The sequence below is a fragment of the Phaethon lepturus genome, unplaced genomic scaffold (genome assembly GCF_000687285.1).
Source record: "Phaethon lepturus isolate BGI_N335 unplaced genomic scaffold, ASM68728v1 scaffold301, whole genome shotgun sequence".
Lineage (NCBI taxonomy): Eukaryota > Metazoa > Chordata > Aves > Phaethontiformes > Phaethontidae > Phaethon > Phaethon lepturus.
The window spans coordinates 14,492-36,947 of record NW_010516729.1 but is presented as its reverse complement, the minus strand read 5'-3'; the positions used below and the strand labels follow the sequence as shown (position 1 = coordinate 36,947).

At 39.0% G+C, this 22,456-nt stretch overlaps 1 protein-coding gene across 1 annotated transcript in view; it reads left to right on the top strand.

Moving 5' to 3' along the window:
• Nucleotides 1-21,811, top strand: part of BICD1 (bicaudal D homolog 1 (Drosophila)) — a gene marked incomplete at its 5' end in the record, with an annotated part of 81,697 nt that extends 59,886 nt beyond the window's left edge. The window contains 4 exons of the mRNA XM_010296142.1: nucleotides 204-521; nucleotides 1,490-1,680; nucleotides 15,212-15,287; nucleotides 21,724-21,811. Of these exons, the coding sequence (XP_010294444.1) occupies nucleotides 204-521; nucleotides 1,490-1,680; nucleotides 15,212-15,287; nucleotides 21,724-21,811 (673 nt within the window). The remainder of the gene's footprint in view (nucleotides 1-203; nucleotides 522-1,489; nucleotides 1,681-15,211; nucleotides 15,288-21,723) is intronic.
• Between the last annotated feature and the right edge of the window lie 645 nt (nucleotides 21,812-22,456).

The following is a 22,456-nucleotide window of genomic DNA, read 5'->3' as shown; positions in this document are numbered from 1 at the left end:
TGAACAAAAAGTGTTGGCATTCAGATCCAAGTCCAAATTTCTTAAGTGGGAATGGAAGAATTCGGGCTGTCTGCTTCCAGGATTAGGCTTGGCAAAAGCTTGGATAGGAATTTGTCCCTATAACTGCGACCCAGGAATGCAATCACTGGCAGGGTTGGTTCTTGGACCAGTTCCCCAGATGTCTGCCTTGTTTATTTTCCCAGGTGTGATGAGTACGTCACGCAGCTGGATGAGATGCAGAGGCAGCTAGCAGCTGCGGAGGATGAGAAGAAGACCCTAAACTCTCTGTTGCGCATGGCTATCCAGCAAAAACTTGCCCTTACCCAGCGACTGGAGGATTTAGAGTTCGACCACGAGCAGTCCCGACGCAGCAAAGGCAAGCTTGGAAAGAGCAAGATCGGCAGCCCTAAAGTAAGTGAGGAGGCATCAGCCACCGTGCCAAGCATAGACACTTTCCTCCTGCATAGTCAGGGCCCACAGCAACCAAACTTACTGGTCAGCAGTGGCACTCAGAGGAAAAGGTATGCATGCAGTGATCTTTACAGTACAGTGCAGTGGCCCGACTTTCATTAAAGTCGTTCACTGAATTGTAAACATTATAATTCTTTCTTCTTTTTTTTCTTTTCTTATTTCGACTGGGGAGAAGGAGGTGGGGAGGATATGAATATGAAATTCAAAGCCTGGCAATATGTGGTTCTGATCCACCTACTCACTATGTTTTTTCCACCTCCTTAATGCAGTGTTTTGAACTATATTCTGTCAGTGTCTCGGTGCATCTTGTATGTCTTTAGTATTAGTGTGAATGTATTTTCTTTAACAAGTTTTCCCTAAGTTTTCCTTAAGGTTTTCCATAACAAGCATCTTAAATAAAAAAAGGATTGTCCTCTACGAGCATTTCAGTGCTTAACACAAAAGAAACTGCATCTCTTTGTTAAGCTCTGGTGCTCACTTCTTCTTCATCAGTGCAAAAAGAATATGGATGTGTTCACTCAGATCAATTTTTCTACATGGAGCAAGCAACCTTTTGAAGGGGGACGGCTGCCATTCATAACCCAATGCAAATATTTCGCTGTTCAAGCAGTGAGTTCTCATCTTGTCTTGTGACTGCCCTGCCAAAGCTCTATAGGTGTGGGGATCTCCATGGTTCTGAAGATGAAAGGACTCTCTGTTAGAGAAGTCCTAGATAATCATTTGCTTTTCTTGTATGCTCTAGTCACAATGCAAAATCAAGAGAACATTCAGGGAGCCTTGTACATGTCAACTCCAGGATGCTGAGATATAACTGAACCTCATCTCCTCCTCCCCTAAATGAACAGGATTTCCAATGCAGGCAAGGTGCTCTGCTGTGGAAATGACATGGGGTGGCAACACTAGTTGATTTTTACCTGTTGAGCAAATTAACATGATGTTGTCATTCATGAGGCTTTGAAAGGTAATTAAAGTAAAACTCTCTTGTTTCCATATGTATTTTTCTTGGATCTCCTGCAAGACTATTCTCACCTTCCCTTTGTGATCAGAGCCATCCCAGGACTTCAGGGACCTACCTCCAGAAATTATTAAGAGCCCCCCCTCATCCCGCCTCCACAGAATCATATCTTCTGAGGGGCCCCCCTTCCATGAGGGAATTCATCCATGGGCACCGTCTCAGCAAGGAAAAAAGGTTAACCGTGGCCACACCAGGTAAACATTTTTTCCTTGGGTGTATGTGGTGCTGAGTGGTTAGCAGAGCAGGGGACCTTCCCAGCACTGCAGATGCAATCTAATTTGGGCATCTTCTTGAAACCTGAAAAGCAAAATGTCTCCTCCTGTGTCACCTGTGGCAGGAGATGACATTCTGCTGGCAGCAGCCCAAACTGGTTCCAGATGCAGTGGGGAAAGTCCTGCTGTGGTATAGGTGGGTGCAGTCGCGCTGGCATCCACAGAGGCTGCACCCCTGTGCCTGGGTCGTGCTTAGTCTGGTGGTTGTGTTGGTAGTCCCCATGGAAGACACAAACCCAAGAGGACAGAGGGGTCAGATGTGTGAGGACCAGTGAGGGAGTGATTGGCAGTGTGCAGGAGCCTACGCAGCATCCATCTTCTGCTCACACTGGAGCATTCAAGTAGATTTTTCTAAAGGGTAATGTTAAATTCACAGAAGGTTCAGTTTATATAAATTGAGTCATGAAGTTTATCTTTGCAGGAAGATTTTGCTCTTCGTTTCCTGCCAAAATGTAGTATCTGTTTTCAACAAGGTGTAGAAAGGAAATGCAAACTGGAATGCCATTTCCAAGGCTGTGACATCTTTCTTCTCCTGACAGACAAGCTAATAATTACTTTTCTTCTGTGCTTGAGCACAGAACCTTTAGCCTTTAAATGTGCGCACTCTTGTCTGGTGGTAAATTTTTTCGTTCTTTGTTTTGAAATTTGTTATACACAAAAAGCATAAGTAGAAAATGTAAAAGCTAAAACCCATAAAGTGGTTTCTGCTCAAGTAAATGTTTATTCTGGAAAGCTGAGCAATACCCTCTGGTACGTTATATCTCTCCCTCAGTGCCAGCAATATCACAGCCGCCTTTGAGTAGTGCCATGCAAGTAACACCCACTCAGAGGACAAGCGTTAAACTGCAGAGAGTCTAAACAAGACATTTTCCTAAGGAGTGTTGCAGTAAATAAATGAAAGAGCTGGGTCTTGGGGAGAAAAAGGCAGGGAGGGAGAAAGATGCAAAGGCTTTAAAATGTATAAAATAAATGGTACTGATCTTTCAGCAATTCCTTTGTATTCTGTTGGCACTGGAAGACCACGTGCTCGTTTTCTACCCTATAGACAGGAATCTGTTTCCTAAACACTGGCAGTGTCTCTTGTATCCTTTCCTCTTCATCTTACAACAGAATGAGAATGATTTTTTTTTTTTCTGATGGACACTTACATCTCTTTAAATAATGTGATTTTGCATTCTCTGTATAGCCAAACTCCCCAGTTTGGAAATGTGAGGATCTAGGCTCAAAAATGGCAATCTTTTAACATACAATTTACAAGACTCTTCTAATTGTTACTTCCCACATACAATTTACAAGAGTGCTAGACCAAGGAGAACCAGGTTTTTAATCCAAAACTGGATGATCTTTGTGTGAAGAACCCCTGACTGTATATTGTAAATGCAGTTTAGTGGTTGGAAGGAGTAATGATTTAAAAAACTGTGCTCAACAGATAGGCGAACACAATTTACTGTATTGCAAAATTGTTAGTAAAATGGTAAAATATGTGATCTTTGAATATGATGTGCAGATCATAGGAATAGGATGTGAAGGTGTGATCCTTTCTTTAGCTCACAGTGTTGTGGGGACTGGGAGGCTGTAGCTGGGAATGCAAGATGAAGAGCAAGAGCCAAAATGACTGCAGTTGCAGGGAAAAACCAGGCAGGCTCCCCTGCCCCATGCTCCCCATGCAGTAGGCAAGCTGTGCCTCTCTTTCTCTTGCACCTCTTCTAGACTTGGTGCTTGGCAGAAGAGGCTACCTTACTATGGTCTGGCCCCAGCTTTGACTGCTGCTGGCTACCTGGTAGAGGAAACCTGGGATTACTTTTTGCTGCCACCTTCAGAGGAAGGCCCTGGCATGAAGACTCAATAGTGAAGACCAGCTGAATTAAGGACATATCAAGAAAGAGATTGTTATTTCCTACTTGGTGTCCATTTGACTGCTCTCAACTTTAAATCAGCATGCATGTCCCTTTGACATCAAGCTGTGGCAGTATAAATTTATGTGGGCTTTATAATTGAAGTAGTAGCTCCTAACCTCTGTGGCCAAAAATACCATTCAGTCCATTTGCAGAGGATCATGTTCCATTTCCCCTAGGTAGTAGTATGCATTTAGCTTTGCTGTGTGTTTCTTCTTTTATTCTGTTATTTTCTATCATTTTTACACTTCAAAGTCTTTATTCTTCTGATAGACAGAACCAGCCAGTATGTGCCTAATGCAATTCCAGACTGCTTTTGTATGTGGCTGTTTTCATAACTACATGAAGAAATCAGGGCATATAGAAAGCCTAAGGCTGGATTTTACAGTGTGTAACATTGTATTAGAAATGACCTTTCCTTTGCAGTTGCATTCAGTCTCCTTGAATTTAAAGTCACTAGATGTCTCTTAATATCCCAGAGTCCCAAATATGAAATATGCTTCTCTTGACTTCTTCAAGGGAAGGACAAGACAAAAAAGGTCTGCTGTAGGTGTCCTGATACCATTCTTCGTCAGCTATTTTAGCATGGAAATTCTAAAGGTTGAATATAAAGTTCTATAATTTTATCTTAAAAGTAAATCAATCAAGGTCCGTGTGTGGATGACACAGCTGAAGAAAAAAGTTTCCCAACAGGCTTATCAGATGAAGAGTAACTAATGGCTGCAGCATTCGCCCTTAAACAGGGGCAGTTAAAGGGCCAACTATGATCTGCTTGAGAGTCTGTCCTTCATTGAAGTGCTCCCCAAACAAACTGTGGTAGATGCTTCTTTTCCATATTGTTTACACTTGTATGTACCATAGGGCAGATTTCATTATTTAAAATCCCACACAGGAAAACACTTTGAATGGTAAAGTATTTCATATTTTCTAGGAAATCAGATCATATAAGATCATAAGGAGCAATCCTTTCCCTTCTGTACAGTCATCTATTTTACTTTATTAAAATAGAAAATGGAAAAGTAGCCTTAAAATGTGACACATTTATCTCAAATTCAAAGCCCAGCTGACGTCAGTTGCTTGGTTGACGTAACCCAGGCTAGCCCCACAGGTTTCAACAGAACTATGCTAGTTTACTCCAGTCCCAAGTTTCTGTTTTGTAGGGTTTAGGTTTTATTGTTCTTCATTGGTCTTCATGTGCAAACTCGCTGCAAGATTAGGTAATTTTGTGGAGCTGCTCATTTCTGAAAGCACATTAAACCTGAAAGTTTGCTTGCTTTTCAGGTGTCTTTCAAGGCTGATTTACAGAATGGCATTTGATTCTCACAAGAGGAGACTAATGTGGAAGATAAAGACAGCACAAGGAATGTCACATAATAGTACAGCAACTGCTCAAGCACTAAGCTCACTACCTATCTTATATAGTTAAGAGTATATAGTATATACTCTTAATATAAAAGTCATCCAAAATTAATTTCTGCTGTAGCTCTATGCTTACAGGCAAATCAAATATGAATAACAATGTGATACAAATAACTAGCTCTTGTTTGTTGGTTTGCATTCTTACCATAAAATTTAACTTAATATACAGAAATTCTATGCTGGAGGAAATTCCTATAGAGAGTTCCTAGTAGTGTCTCTAAGAGCTAACTTACAGCATCTGTAGGTAGAAACTATTTCTTAAAGCTAACAAGGAAAATTATGATGAAAAAATTCAGTCACCCAAATATGAAGGTCCTAAGAAGTCTTCCAATTAAGTCTTTAAGCTGGGACTGAAGGGGATATTGCTTAAGAGTTGTCTTTGTTAATTGCCCTTTATACTGAAAGTGATTTCACTTGTGAGGAACAGGTTGGAAACCTGGGAATGTATTGTTCTGTTTAATGAAGCACAAACACAATTTAACACTACAAGAAGCAGAGGGTCTGCTGAGTAAGGTGGTCTTTATTGTTACAGGGAGTTAAGGGCTTTTGATAGGCTATGTGAGGTGTTGAGTAACCTCTCGTGGCACAAGGGATGAGGAATATCCTCTACTGCTATTTTAATTTTTTTTTCTGGGTTTTGAGCTTTTTCAAAGTGCAGTGTTTAGGATATGATTTTCAGGAATATTCTGTAAAAGTTTATTATCTGAGTAATCAGCTCATATTCTTTCTTATATATTTTTATTAAAATAATGTTAAAGTGGAATTTATCATGCGGGGCAAGATTCTTGGCTTTGGCTCCTGCTTCTTGCTCTTCGTGTTTTTTAGGCAGTGTGAAGATATGGAAAAGCATCTTCAAAACGAATATTGTGGGTAGAAGCCCTTTGTAGGAAATCAAGCTGTCTTTACTCTCCCCTTTTGGATGAAGGGGTTGGGAAAATGACTGAGGGAGGCTCAGGGTGACATTACTGTCCACAGTGGAGACTTTCTGCAGAGATGAGCCTGTGCACCTTACAGCATTGGAAAGGTGTGGAGAGTAAATTTTTGATAGTGGGTTTGTGCCTTCTTTCATTGTGTAGTGAAAAGGATTTAAGTTCAGGGTCTGTAGCTGTGTACACTTTTTGTTTGTTTAGGAATATTTTGCCAAAAATAGTTCCAGCTTTGCTTTTGAGCTTAAGTACCAACATCAGAAAACTCCTCACAGATTTCCAAACTTTGCTACTATAGACATTACTTCAGTACCTCAACTTTGCTTTTTTTATGCATTTCTCAATTTTGAAACAGCAGGACTCTTGGAAATCTGAACACGGAGGAAAGTACAGCACCCTTAAAAAATTATTGTGGAAGAATTCCTTTTAGGAGCACTGTTAGTTCAGACCTGAATTTTGCTAGGAGGGTGCTCTGTAGATCTTTATGATTGCTGAGGTCACCCAGTGAATAGTTTAAAATATTTCTTACTTCTCCTTTGTGAAAGAATTTTATAGATTAAAGAAAAGGAAAATCAACATGACTACGATCTAGATGATACCTTTTTCTATGCTGATTTTCTCTTAAAGAATTTTATTCTGAATTCTAGCTCATGACCAAAATGGATATATCTGTATATTAAGTGCAAAAGTTTATTCTTGAAAAGCAGGCTAGGTGGTTAATTGAGCCACCACTACTAAACAAAATATACAGCCATGTAATATTTAATTAGTCAGGTCAGTCTGTTCTGATTGTTCAGTCAGGTAAGTTTGATTTGCTTCATCCAAGTAGTGCAAAGCAGCTGGACCATTTCTTCAGTTCTTCAGAACCATTATCTTAAAAAAAACCCCACAACTCTATTCTGACAACTCAAATTTACAGTCCAAGTACAAATTGCCCTTTGACTAATTAGAGATCTATGGATGATTCTTCTGGGTCCTTGGCTATGAATATGTTGTATTTTCATCTACTGATAAGGTACTTGTGTTGATGGTGATCCTGCACCTGCAAGATTTCTATGAAGTTGTGTAATCAGGCAGGCTACTGACTATCGCAGGACTCGTGCGGTATTAGTCTAATCTGTCTCTGATGGATTTTATGTGTTCTTACCAGGATTTTTAAAATCAAGTGGAGGTTTTTTTACCTGAATATGATGCTCTTCACAAAAAGGATAATTCAGTCATTATCAACTTCTTATCTATGTTCATTTTTTGTTCTGCATTATTCTGTTTTTCTGTGGTTTTTGTAAACATGCCATATTTGTGTATATCTGTGTTCATTGTTTAATGAGCGTTATTAGTGCATTTATATACAGATACATGTATATAGCTTCCTGCTCTCAGGGCCATGTCCTGCATATGATATGCTCATTTAACTGAGCTTAATGAGCATTGCATATTTATGCCATTTCAAGCATGGTACCTTGTCCTTGTGGAGGCCATTTTGAATTTGAAGAACAGTATCCTTGCCAAGGACATTAGTTGGCTGTAACTGATGGAGAAGTCAGCTGACTAAATGTACTTTTACCTCTTGGTGCCACTGTGAATAGGACCTTTTTGCTCTATGCTTTTGCTGTCTTACATTTAGCTTTCCAATTATCACTGATGAGACCAAAACCATACATTTCATGCTAATCAATATAATTTAGCTACTTCAATATAATTTAACTATTATGGCATGAATTCACTGCAGTTCTACAGGTTTCACTTAATTTCTATTTGTATTTTTCACTGTGTAAGGAAAGAAGTTCCAAAATAAAACTTAGTTTTAATAGAAACCCCAATCTGTTTCATAAATATTAAAAAAAAAGATTGCAGTGAAATCCATGCCTTACTGTTGTATATTTTCATTAAAAGGTTATTGACATTCTTCTATTTGTATCTACGTCACGACGTCGTTGCTGGATGGAATGGTTAATACTAGTGTCATTTGTTTAAGTTATCCAGTAAAATCTTAGACTTCTGGTTACTTCTAACTAAATAGGTGTGCAGGTGACACCGTATCTTCAAGGCATGTTACCAGACATTTGTTGCTTTCTACGCAAATGTTGGGCTTTGGAATTCAGTCTTATCAATTAACTAAAACAACTGTTGAAATATCTTGACAATGTTGGTAAAAAAGCTATCTATTTTTATCTTCTTTTATGATAAGGTTTAATGTGGTTTTATGACTTATTGGTTTTTACCATCAGAAATACAGGAATATTCAGTATTGTGCTTCTCATCTCATAAAAGAGGCAAAGCTGAAGTGAGTCTTTGTTTAAATTAGACATGCTGATATTTTAGCTCTCTAATAGAGCAGTTCCTTGGGATGTTGTGATGTATGGAGTAAGCTCACCAGCAATTCTTTAATCAAGACTAGTATCACTGATTGTAAGTATCTCCCTGTCTGCATTTTTTTTAGGGCTATGAAAAGTTATAGTTGTACCTTATGTTGTTTCTTCCAAAGCCTACTAAACATTCCCACTGACTTCAAGTTATGGACCAGGACCTTCTTTATCTGTAAAATAGTGCAAGTATTTTTGGTTTGGACATATTTGTGGCCATCGGAAATGTATCGTTTCCATGAAAGATGGGTAACCAACAAGACAGAATTGTGATGATTTCTGTATTTTTAAGACCTTTCTTTTCCTCTTTTGAAATGTTTAAAATGTGTGTGTCTTTTGGTGAGTAAGTATTTCATGAATCATCAAACCTTTCTAAATGTGCTTTTTATGAACTGTATATAAAAGAAAGGAACTGAATATATATTTTCAGCTTCTACCATTTCCATTTCTGCTATTTTACTAACCCATTATTTAGCTTCTCAGTAGATTTAATGAGGAATTATTTAAAGCATTCACAGAAACCATGTGAGAAATAACATAAACACATCATGATATAGAAAGTGTGAAAAAGCCTACAGAGCTGACAAGAAACCTCTTAATGTTCTTAGGCTGTAGTTGGAGAGAAATGCATTTCACTGATTCTGTTAATGACTAGGTTGTTTGGGTTTTTTAGGGTTTTTTTTTTTATATTTTTTAAATTATTCTTAATATAGCTACAGTAAAGGGCAAGGCTGGGATATAGCTTTATCACTATACTTGGAGCTATCAGTCACATAACCACTGAAGCACATGGACTGATGGGGGAACAGGTTGGGGGTAATTCAAGTCTAAAAAGAAAGTAGAAATGAAGTCATGCAAAATAAGGAAAAAACACTCCATGAAGTGTAGCTGTGTGTAGATGAGAGAACTCACTAGAACACAGCTAAGAAACCTGACATGTTCTGGAAAGCCATTGACCTACTGAACCATGTCTGTCAGGTAGTGTGTGAAGTTGTTAGTGATGCTCCACGAGTTGGTTTGCGGAAATCACCAAGACAGATAGCATTTCTCTAAATGCTATAAGAAAATAGCAATTAAATACTCTACCTGTTCCAATAAGCTCAATCACCTGCTTTCACTCCTGAGAAGCATTTAGCAGAAGTCTCTCTGTTATGTTTACTCTGTTGGGCCATGTCTTTAAGGTAAAGATCTGAGAGGAGGAGGAGCAGAAGCAGAAGGAGGCCTGTGTCAGAAGCTTGGGAGTGTAGAAACAGTGGGACATTCCCGGGCCACTTTTGCAAGAAAGAGTGGACATGTGGAGAAGACAGGAGATGAGGATTTTAGATGCATCCTACTGCTGGCCTATTGCCTCTTAGTGCAGTGTATAGATATTGCTGATGCCTCCAGCTCTGTGTGCAAATGGGAGTTCAGCAGCATGCTTACATCTCTTAACCTTTATTCTTAAAATAATTTTTCAAATAAGACTAAGAAATAAGTAGTGGAAGAATTCATTGCTGTTGAAACATCACCACCAATCAAATTTCTCTGAATAGCAAGCTTAAGATATGTGAGACTTTACATAGAAATTTCATAGTAAATTGGCTTTACCATGAAGTAAGCCAAAACTGATACTTGGTTGATAAATTGTCTATCTCCAGCCAATGATCCATTATTCAGTTTAATGGTAACAGAGGTAAAACTCAGAGAGTCTGGGTATTGGAAAACATGTGCACAGGAGCTAACTTGCACCTGGTGAAGTTTATTAGCCTGCTGGGATGCTAGTTGTGCCAGAACAGCTCTGGCTCTCACGGAACTGTGCAGTGGCCCTGTACCGTGGCTCAGTCCTTCTGTGCTGCTTGTTTTGCTCCCAGGCCAGGACAATCCGAGTCACTCCTGCTCTGAGAGAGCTGGGGTTAATAAGACCTGCCAGGCTCCATGTGGAACCCATGTGGTTGCTCCACCGTAATCCTGTCCTTCCAGAGATGGCCTGCAGAAACACAGAGCTGCACCCAGTTTGCAGTTGGCAGACTGACCAGCTGGGGCTGTGCATAGGGCAGAGGTAACTGTGTTATTTCCACACCCAAACTGACCCTGGAAGCAGGAGAAGGGAGAGACTCTTATAATCTTTGACCTGTACCATTGTTTGTGCTTTTTTCCTAAGGTAAGCCACAGCTGTCCTCTCACCAGCTGTTCTTTGTGATAACCATTACCACTTAAAGTTCCTCCTGGCCTTGAGGAAGGTCAAAGTTTTCTTGGCATCCTTTAGCAAAACAGAGATAAATTATAAGTGAAACCAGCTAGTCAAATACTAGTATAAACTTATGTCCCCATCACCCCTGGACATGAAGAGTTTTGGGACTTCTCTCATTCTGTCAGATTACAGTTTGAAAGCATCTCTATGGCTCTCAACTCTCAGCAAGATGGGTGAGTGTTTTGGTACCCTCTGCCCTGTTCTTCTTGACATCTCACATTTATCGTTTGGATTTGGAAATTTTCCTTGTTCCCCATCTTTGAGTAGAGAGGATTGATTTATTGTCTTTGTGATGAAACGTGTTTCTGCCTCTGCACAACTAGCAGACTACTGATTTGTTCTTTGTCCAGTGCTTTTGACTCATGCTATAAGCATTCCTTCTCTCCCATTAAATTGACATTTTGGGGAAGAAAACAATTCATTACCATGTAAATGGAGACAGCTTCTCTTTTCAGGTAAATTCTAAATAACTATTCATAGACATGTCATCAAATTTGTCAAACTTTATGGAGCAAGTTCAATTGACATTGCGTAGCATGACAAAGTGAGATAGCTCAAAAACTTCTAGCTAGAAAAGAGTGACTTTCTGTTGGCCTGGAGTAGTCAATGTGATGCTCAGGAGAGTTTGTTTTAAAAGACTGAAAAAGCCGCAATCTCACACTTTGTCATAAGCATTTCTTGAGAACTTTCCTTTTATCAAGAACAGATTTTTCCCCATGTTTTCATAACAGAAATACCAAATATGTAACAGTACCTGTAAAAAAAATCTGATTGATTTGTTGTTTGACTCTCAATTTTACCCTTTCAGATAAAAGAGAAAAAAGCTCTCCATTGATTAAGTGAACTAGACACAGTTAAAAGTATTTTACATATCGTTTCTCGTTCACATCATCCCCAATGCTTATCCTGTGATTCTTACTAGTCTTGGTCTCCAACAGGCACTGTGTAGAGATTAGTAATTTACAGAGTGCCAAAATGTGCTGAAATGTTCCATTGCTGGGCCCTGAGCAGGTGGGACTGAAAATGCTTGCACATACGATTTTCACTGGGGACATTGCTGATGTCAACAGAAGGCATGCCCATCTCTCAGACACTAATAACCCAGTTAAGCAGGCCTGTATTGATTGGAGTCACCCAGTTCACAGACCGGAGGGCAGAGCACACCTTGTGACATGAGGGAAATGCATTGTTTTTGTGGCTGAGCCAAAGGCAAGCACAGGAAATTTTGTGTGTGTGAGATTTGCTCTCAGCTGATAATTTATAGCAGCACATTCAGTTCTCATATGAGCAGATATAGCTTCTCTGAGCTTGGTATTTTCAATGCTCTTACATCAGGAGCTGATTAGCCTGATTAGGACCGGGCATTAGATTCCAAAGGAAAATCAGCGCTGGCTAATCTGTGAGAGGGAAAATCTCTAAGCCCTTTATACCACCATTGCGAGCAAACAGCTAAAATGTTAAGAACTGGAAAATTGGAACGAGCCTCATGTATAGCACAAGTCATGCCTCAAAGCTCCAACACATGCAGCGGTGAACATTGTCTAATACTGCCACAGGACTCAGTACAGACTCAAATGCTGCTGAATTCAGTGAAAACTGGCATATGAATTTTTATGTACAGTAGCTCCTCTTTGCCTTTTGCGGTTGAATTGGTCACTGAAATTCATTTCTTGGTTATATGTTCATAGAACTGTAAAAAGGTTCTTAAGAGATCAGCCAGCCCATCTCCTGACCTCAGTAGTTTATTTACTCACAGCAACTGGAGATGAGAGAGAAAAGAGGTAGTCTGTATTTAATAACTTTATTAATCGTTTTGTTGGTGGTCTCTGAAGACACACCAGAAAGTATAATCCGTGTCTGTTCCCCAAGTGTCTTCTACACAAATAGCAAACTGTCTTTTCACTCTATAGCTTAACTGACACTCCCTGAGTTTTGAAAAATATTGGGAACAGGCCTGTTCCAGTGTAATTTTTTAAATTTTTGCTTGTTTCTTTTTATTTTTTTAGTAAAAGAGAGCATGTCTTTCTTTGCTTGTCTTTAGGATATATAGCATTGACCACAGAATCAGTAAAGGCATCTTTGAAACTTTCAACAGAGTATTTCAGAAAGAAACAAATATTTGATACAGGCAGGAGATCCTTCAGAGAAAGGAGGGACCAAATGCTGTCTTCTAGTTTTCACCTTTAAAATTACTTCTTGTTACATTGTGTTTATAACTGTTGTGGCATTAGAGAATAGGGTTATAAACCCTCCAAAATACTTAAAAGGATTAAATATATAAGGAATAAAGTTAGTTCTGGCACAGCTACTTGGACTAAGTAGATAAGAGCTCCTATGAATTTGAAGTGCCTATATGTAAGCTATATGCATTCTGCTTAGCTTTTTCCTAGCATAACCCTTAAAAACATCACTCCTGGAGGATGTAGAAGGACGATTCAGCCATTTTAAGTCATGTGGATCACTAGATTTTGTACTGATGTGAGTGAGTGTGAGCCAGACTGCGTGAGCATTGCTGACGCCAGGTAGAACTGTTGTTTCATGTGAAGTTGAGGGAGTTTGCTCACATCAAGTAGTTATTATCCAGGCTGCATAATAGGTGCAGAATCTGGCGCTCTTTTCATGCATTCTGCCAAATCTAGCAGATGAAGAGGCATCATAAAATATTTGCAGATATTAGAATAGGATCATTAATCAGGCATTTGCATTGTTCTGGCAAAGCCTGTCAGAACAATTTCTTCTGCATTGATGAAACCTGTCTGTACCTTTTCATCACATAGCATTTTGTTCTGTATTCCTTTTCTCACTGACTACCTTCCATAAGCTCTCAGGGATGACTTCGGTTTGGACTAAGGAATAAGATTGAATGTCTTATTGTAAACTAGTTTGCTTAGAATAAGACTTTTTTTTTTTTCTTTTCCTTTTGGACAATCATTTCCCATCTGCAGTTAGCCTGCTCTGTCTGTCCCTGCAAGGCACTTTTCCTTTTAATTGAGCTTTGTGCTGAAATGACAGACCCTTCTATTAGTGGCACAAATACATGGTAAACTCTTGCACTCCTCTGCTACAAGATGTACTGAGGACTCTAAGTGACCATGCTGGTAAATGAGAAAACAGCACGGTATCCTTTCTCATTCCATTTCTGCTTCTTGACACAATGGTGCCAGCACCAACTGTGCATATTTTTCATTTTTGTGGTGCTGGCACTTTAAAATATGTTTCAAAATCCTCTCCTCCTGGCTGAAACAGTAAGAAACTAATGATTTGGGTACACTTGCCTCCACCCACTGGAGGTCAGCACAGATCTTCATAGGAAGTAGGGAGAAGCACACTGGCCTTGTATGAAAGGGAAATGTTATGATACTGGATATGATGCTCAGTGTTGCTAGGAAGGTGTGTTGCTCTGTGTTACACCTGATGTCATCTCAAGATGCTTGACAGCAAATTACTTACACATTCTTCCACTTGATTGAGACAACAAACAGAAGTAGGTTTTAGAAAACATCCACATTGTAAAGAGAAATGATTACTGGTGTTGAGCGTTAAGTAGAAACCAATTGAAAAAAAAACCAAAATCAAATTCTTTCCAAGTACATGAAGTCTAGTTGTCTCATTTTTACGGTTCAGGGGGAAGTAACTCTCAGGGTTGAGAATCAGGTTGAAGCAGTCAGAGAGGATGACAGATCTGCAAAGCCTGCTGGAGACAAAAAATAATCTCTGGTAGTTTTCCAGATGGTCAGAATTTCACCCATAGATTTTAATGTTCAAAAGGACCTGAAAATCTGAATGACATTGTCTGTGGGGCTATGTCAAAGGCCAGACTGCTGTGGGGAAAATTAGGAGATCTTGAGATCTTTGTAGAAACCAGTGAACTAGAAAGCAGGGTTGTCTTGTTCAACTACTTTCCTTAAGTCCCACAAATATTATTGAGTTTAAAGCTGTCTTCATAATCTACATGTCACAGTAAAAATGTAGCAACAAAGGATTATTTGGCTTTATGGTTATTTAAAAAATTAAGAACTAGAATGCAGGTTTGCAAGTGATTAATATGGAAACCGTTTTGGCAGAGAATTGATAAAATAATCCAGACAGAACAGTGACAACTGACTGTATCAAGTTCTCCCTTTTCCCTATAAAAAGTAATCTCACAAGCACTGTTTAGAAGCTAAAATTTTCTTGCAAGCTTTTTCTCGAAGACCCTAATGAGTTGGTATCTGTAGCTGTTGCTATATGGATGTAAGTTCTCTGCAGAAATTTGGGGTAGCTTTATTGACACTTTTTATATTAGATTTAAGCAAAACAATTTCATCAGCAGCAGAACAATAAGTACAAAGTTTAAACCCAGATCCTGAATACCAGCCCACTATTGCTGTCTGTTTAAACAAACATTTCCCAATGCTACAGGAAGACAAACAAAAATGGCTTCACTACTTCTTGTGGGAAAAAAAAAGGCAAAACTAATGTTATTACTATCAGAAAAAAAGGTATTTCTGTCAGATAAGGAACCAAGAACACATTCCTCACTAAATCTCTCCATCAGATGCGTAGCCTGTGTACTACTGTTACTAACCCCTTGCTCTGTAATCTCTCTGTATATATGTCTAATTTATCAGTTTCTTGTAGATTGTCAGCAGCCTGCTGCCTCCATACCGCCACACGGCTCACAACTAGCCAGGGGGCCAGATTGCCAGACTGTCAGGTAAACTTAACTAACTCTTTTCTCCTTGCACATAGCTGCATGCACATCTGCAACTCCCCTCCTCTGCCTTATACAAAAGCTCTTCACTACACTTGCTCACTAACAGCAAACTTATAACTTGAGGAGCAGTGATAATTGCAGTGACAGTACAAACATGAATCACAGCATTCATGCACTTATATCCATGTAAAAATATGGAAAAGAATGCGAAGTTGGATCTTGCAGTCCTCATTTGGTCTTTTTATGCAGTTTCTCGATGCCAAAATAGTAATGACTTTATTTTGTTGCTAAATAAGCTTACACAAATGGGAGATTTTTTAATTTTAGGGGTAGATGTTGGCTTCTCTTTTTGTAAGGTGGTATTTTAAAGGCATTTCTGAGATTTTAGCAGACACTTTTCAGAAAGAACTCCCTGACCTGGTGTCCCTGTGGCACGGGGGGTGGAACTAGATGACCTTTAAGGTCTCTTCCAACCCAAACCATTCTATGAAACTCAGACCCAAGACTAAGACTGCAGTCAGTTCTTAATCTTTTTGTCAAGAGTAAACTCCTGGTGTCCTTGCTTGTAGGTGGTGCAAAGGCTAAATCATGTTTCTGAGATGGCTGAGTTAATCAGGGCACAAAACCAAACCAAAGCAAAAAGAGACTACAATACCTTTCTTTATCTACTCAAAGTATATTCTGTGCATATATTCACTTATGCCTATACTCTCATTTGAAATAGGCTGCATTATTTTTAGACCTTAGCCTTATCTGTAGTGACCAAGTTGATCTATAGCCCTACATACAATGAAGCTACTTCCCATGCAACGCTGAGCTTCCTGTGCGTGGAAGTCTGCAGTGATGCCCACTGGGGAATGGGTGCAGTTCAGCTTTCAGACTGCACATCAGGCACTGCTGAGCACTAATTCTGTGAGTCACAGAGGTGTCTTGGTGGCCTTGGAGCAGCTGCTTCATTTGTGGTTCTCTCTTATTGCTTTTGAAGTGGAAGTACTATTAACTTCCTTACTATATATGGGTATTATGAAAATTTTACTGAGAAGTTGGTGAAAGCTCGTTATAACTGATAAGTACCATTTACAGGTTTGCAGTTTGGAGTTTTACAGCACACTGAAAAAAAACATTACTAGTTCCATCTAAAACTCTTAAAATCCCTGTCAAGTTGTTTCTGCTGTGTTTTAGATGTTACAATTTGAAAATATCATTAGCTGCATTGGTTACGTTGAAAGTCCATATCAACAAGTCTTTTTTTTAATTTACCATCACAAAACCAAAGCCCATTCTGTTCCTTCCAGAGCAACTCTCCTGATGGAGAATATGCTCTAATACTATCCCTCTCTAAGTGCTAACAAACAATTGCTCCTGCAATTTTAAACATTCTTCTCAGAATGGAAGACCTACCTGATCTACTCCTGCTATACGTTTGGCTGCAAGCATTACTTTGTTCTGCAGACAAACCCACAGAAAGGGATAAGGTCCAAAGGAAAGCCTCAGGGTTTTCTGGTTTGTCCCTGAATTCTTCCTCAGTTAGGAAGACCTCATTAGCTACAACCAGAACTGGAAGTGTTGTTCAAGAGGCCTTTGTTGCCATGTTTCCAAATCAAACCCATGGTATATGGAAAACAATAGTGATATTTAAAAATATGGTTAATATTTTTAAAAAATTCAGATCAGTCATCCCACAAACAACAAACACCTGCATACTTAGCTGAACTGTTGACTTTCAGATGACTGCTGGTTTTTACCTCTAGATTGATACTCTTCTGGTGATGTGAAAACAACACTATTTTTGATATATTAACACTGTTGCCTTGCTTGTCTCAGTCATATAGCTGCACAGTCTTTTAAGGCAGTGAAGCGTAACAACAGATTTAATGCAAGTCAGCATTATGGCATAAGTTGTTGAGTGCTTTAAATAAAGTAATTGAAGACTGGAGTAAAATTTGAAGGCATTTAAAGAACCAGTTAGACTTATCAAGACTCAGATTTTCTAAATCCAGCAGAGGAGAAAGATTGCAGCTTATACTGCCCTTCCTCATCCTCTGATAGTCCCTCCTGGTATGGCACACATGCTTTCAATCCTGTGATGCCAAATGAGGCAGATTAAAACTGTGCCCAGCCCTGAAGTCACCCATTTTGTGAGAGGTATGCTTGTCTTTTTAAATCTCTAACATTACTCTTGCAGTAATCTGACCTCTCAGGGGCATTTCACCCAGGAACAAATAACAGCTTGTTAAGATCTGTAATTCACACAGATGTTTTCTGCATCCTGCAGAATGTCTAATCATATTCAAGCTAGTTAATATGCCTGACCATAACGGAGACAGATTAATTCTGAACTTTAACATCAAATAAGGAGAGTTTTCCCTACTCCGTTATCTATACTGAATTTTAAGTGGGACTTGTGTATCTCTGGATTTTCTAGTCACTGTGAAAGTGCATTGATTCCAGTGTGTAGGTTTTGGTGAACCACATGAAAGTCTCACTCTGCCTTCCATGCATCACCTCAATTTCTAGGAGTATGGGGCAAGCAACCAAATCTAGGCCGACTCTGAAAATTACTGGATGATGTTCACCCTTCCCTAGCATCTGTAGCTACCTGTCTGACAGACTATATTGGACAAGACTAAAATATTACCATCATCTAATACTAAAAAGAGTATGTCTGTCCTTGGATTGTGTTCAGGTTTCTGCTGAATGCAGTGAAAACGTCATTTTCATTATCCGAGGCCAAACTCTAGACCCAAGTTATCTAGTAATAAAATCAAAAAACACACCCCCAAAAACTAACTGCAAATGAAATTAATATTATTTTTAATTAAAAATAATGCTTTTATTTCATGTAAAATAGGAAATAAATTAAAAATAAGGTAAAACATTACTGAGTGCAAAATGGTTGCATTCTGAAAATATCACTGGTCTGTTTATATTTTGCATTGCTGATTTGTTAGTTACAATCAGTGCCAGACAATATTGCATGTGAATGCCGTCTTTAAGACAGAGAACAGAATACTTACTAACATGAAAGGGCTTTGCATTCTATTTTCCAACTGATTTTAGAAATACATGCCTAGCAATTTGAGTGCTGGGGAAAAAAAAAAAAACAACTGCTTAAAAACAAAGAATAATACTAACACAAAAAATTACACAGATTTCATTCATCAAATGAATGAATAGATCCCCTAATGATACCACCCTTTAAAGAGAGGTTTACAAAAAATGTCTATTAAAACCAAATGTTTTAAACGCTGCACGTATCCCATGAGGGGAATGTAACAATGTTCTTCCTTATTCTCAGTTAATAGTCAACAGCTTCATGTTCTTCCCTCTCTCTCTATTGCTTTGTGTTATTAATCTCACCCGCTATCTTCTACCGCCCGCGACTGTCAGTGTGTCTGATAGCTCAGCTCCAAGACCTGCTGCTGTGATCACCTATACTGCCATAAAAAGCACACTGCATGTAACGTGTCACTTGCTGATTCTGATGTAATTTTTGTTTATATACTGCTACAGTAATCTACATTAATGAACTGGATGTGTGTTTTTTTTCTGAAAAGAGGGTGGTATAATAATAGAGCGTTGGGCTGAGCTTCAAATGTACTAAGGACTGCAAATGATGGATGTATGTTGCTCAAAGGTGCCTGATAACCTCATGATTTTTTCTCTTGCTAATGCCCCAAATATTTATTATTGGTTGAAAGGGGGAATAGTGAGACAAAGTTTTATATTTCTTCTGTGCATAGAAATTTGCTTGTATTTCAAAGTGAGAAGCAACGCAGAGTTACCATGAAGAGAAAATGAATGCAATTCTAAGCACAGTGCTTCCTAATCTGAGCTTAGTCTGGGGTAGTTTGTATTACAGTATTTGCAGTCAGGGCTGACTTTGTACTGAAGGTCATGCCAAAAGATTATTGCGCTCATGCATATTTGTGTAGAGAAGAATCTTACGTGTCTCAAAGAGGTCCTCCTTCAGGCCATTGCTGTACATAACTAGTCTTAACTATGACCATTTCCTCGCCAGTCCTCTCCCTGAGAGCATGAACATCTTGTGCTGCTTATTTTTTAAAGCTGGGTCGGAAGCCCTGAAAGACAAACACTCCTCTGCTAATGAGCAAGGAAAGTGTCTGTCGAGTTTCTGTTCCTTTCTGACAATTAAAGAAGTCCTTTGAAAAAAGAAATGGGGCAGCAAAGCAGAAGAGTAAGGCAGTCTTTGTAGGGTAACATGACCACCTCCTTGTTTGTCTTCCCCAAATGTCATGTTAAAGTTCTAATTCACTTTTATTTCTCTGAAGGACTTAAGACTAGTGCTTCTCCTAAGCCTGTCTTGAAAACTTAGGATGTGCTGAAGCCAGGACCTGGCTCTTGATAGGTGGATAAGCTTGAGAGTAAAGGCACACTTTCTGGGTCCATCTGCAGTCACTCCTGACACAGACTCATTTGAGTGGAGTAAACAAAGATGTCACTCAGATCCCTCTTTAGCTGCTGTATCTGCGTCTGTATATGGTGGGATATGGCAGAAGAAAAGGATAGGTAGAGCCATGGAAAGAACAGTAGTTCTTCAGAAGTGCTTTTAGAGAAGACAGATACGGTGTCTTAGAGTGTTTGATTAAACAAGTCCAACTACTAAGCTGCAAGAAAAGATTTTAGGATTAAATTAAATATTTATGCCTAGGTGCTTAAGGTTAGACTAAATCTGCATGTAACCTGGGGAGTCATAGTCCATAGCACTAAATGCTTTAGGACTGACCTACTCAGCTGAGCATAAAACAAAGCCTGTGAGGTACTGAGCTTCTGTAACCCACTCTCACCAGGCATTTTGCAATCAGGAAACTCACCTTCAGGAGCATTAATGTGAAACAGAATTGAACTTAAGACATGCAAGTCTATGATCTTCAAATAAGCTCAGAGGACTCTTGTTGAATTGTAATACCTGTGGATTTGTGGTCATAGCCTTCTAGGCTTCTCTAATTTGAAAATGTGGACATTGCCATCTACTTTCTTAATGGTGATGTGGCACACTTGTTTCTGTCTTCAAGCAAGCACAATGTCATTTCTTTGTTTCCCTAAGTAAATGCTATATGTGGAACTACAGACATTTTCAGTACCACTGGCATTTCCAGTGGCAGATTTTCAAATACCTCTGGCATTTCAAATTGATTCATTTCCAGCAATAGACTAATTGCATTCCTTCAGCCAACACTCTAATAGCCTGTGCTGCAGAGATAATATGTACCAGCACGATTTCTAAAGAAAATAAGGGGAAAAGGCAAATTTTCTTGAAGATGGGGACATAAATGATTATCCTTCATCATATATCAGACTGTTGAGCTTGGAATAACTTCAAGACTGTAGAACATTTGAAGCATTAGGAAAAAAACCTCTTCACAGACACATTAAAGAACTGCTTTTTTGTGGTTTTTTTAAATAAATTGCATTTACTTGCATTCTATTTTTGTGTCTTGTTTTGCCACATGCTTTCCTTGAAAGTTTAATGGCTGTCACTTAGCTTGACAGTGACTAGATGAGCTGAAGTTCTCCCTTTAAAAACAGGACAGGCCAAGGCTGAGAAATCATACGGGACTCGCTGCTTTTCTAGCAGGAGCACCCTGGAACTGTGCACCAAGAAGTGGGGTATGTTTGTGTTATCTACCCCTTATCTTTGTGCTGCCGCTGCCAGGTTGCTACTCCAGCCCCAGCTGGTTTGCTGAAAGCTGGTTCAGACCTCTCTGTACTATACAACAGTGCACACTATAAATGCACTTTTAGAGGCTTAAGGGGTGAATGCTGTTATTGGAGAAACTGTACATGAAAAACAGTCAAATGACAAAAGTATATGACGGAATTGAGGATCCAAACAGCACAAAACCAAAAGAAAACAAAACACACACACACACCCCCTTTAGAAGTGTTAATTACAAAATATGTAATGCTTATCTTGCCTGACTAGGAAGGTTACACTGGATTTGTACAAATGTACTAGCAAATAGCTCACATTCGTAAGAGATCATGTTTTCACAAAGTGATAAACCTGATTTCCAGACCGGCACTGTCCTTAATTTCAAACAATTTATCAGTTGCATACAGAAAATCTTTAATGCTCACAAAAGATGGCACCTGTGTTTTGTCCTTCAACTTTGCTCCCTGGTTTTGCACATGCATTCATTTCTCTACACGGCATTTTTCATCAGAGCATGCAAACAGCAATCGTATACAAGAATTGGCAAGCAAGATATCTGTGGCATTTCATGTATGCATCCAGGTTTCACTGAATGTGTGTGCACTGAGGATTTTCTTTATGTATACTGTGAGGTTACAGATTTATAGATGAGGTTTCATCCTCTTTTAAAGTTTGTTTCCAGCCCTGTACTATTTACATGAATGTAAAAAGTTTGCTCTGTGTTTTAAGCACTTTTTCTCTTTTCTTTTTAATTTTCAGTCCTAATGCTCTTCCAGAAGAGCAGCCACATTCCAGCTCTCAGTGTGCCCCTCTCAACTGTCTCTCTAAGCCTCCTCCTTACCCCTAATCTTCATATGCAACAAGAGAAAATGCAAACAGAGTGGAGTTCATGCAACAAAGGTTGGGGTTGTTCCCAGCAAGCGGGTAGACAATCCTGCCCTGTTGCTGCATTAAGTCTGGATTCATATCCCCTAGTCTGGCGACGGAGGGAAGGTTGAGAAGAAGAACACAAAGCACAGAGCCCAACCTATCAAGAAGACTTTTTATGGTTCCTCTGATTGTATTCAAACTTTGCTATCACAACTAAAGTGTAGTTAAATTTAACATCTTGATAAAAATGTTACTCCCAGCTGCTTGGCTTTACCTCTGAAATAATGAGAGACTTAAGCCAGTATTAAAAAAAGTATGTTACAAAAATCCTACCCTCACATCCTCTAAGTTCAGCCGTAGGAACCAGTTCAAATTTCCTTTTGTCATTAAGGGTGTGATATTTATTTCTTACTTTATTTGTACCAGAATTTTGTGTTTATAAAATACAGTCTTTTTTTTTGAGAGTTGTATTTAATTGATTTTATTTTTAAAAAACAAGCAGAAATAGCTTAAGTGAAGAATGCCTGTGTTAATATTAAAAGGAGGCTTGTTGCATTGGCCAGTATATGGCCAATTTTTATTGCACAAAAAGTTGGACATGGGTTGAATTGGAATGTTAACA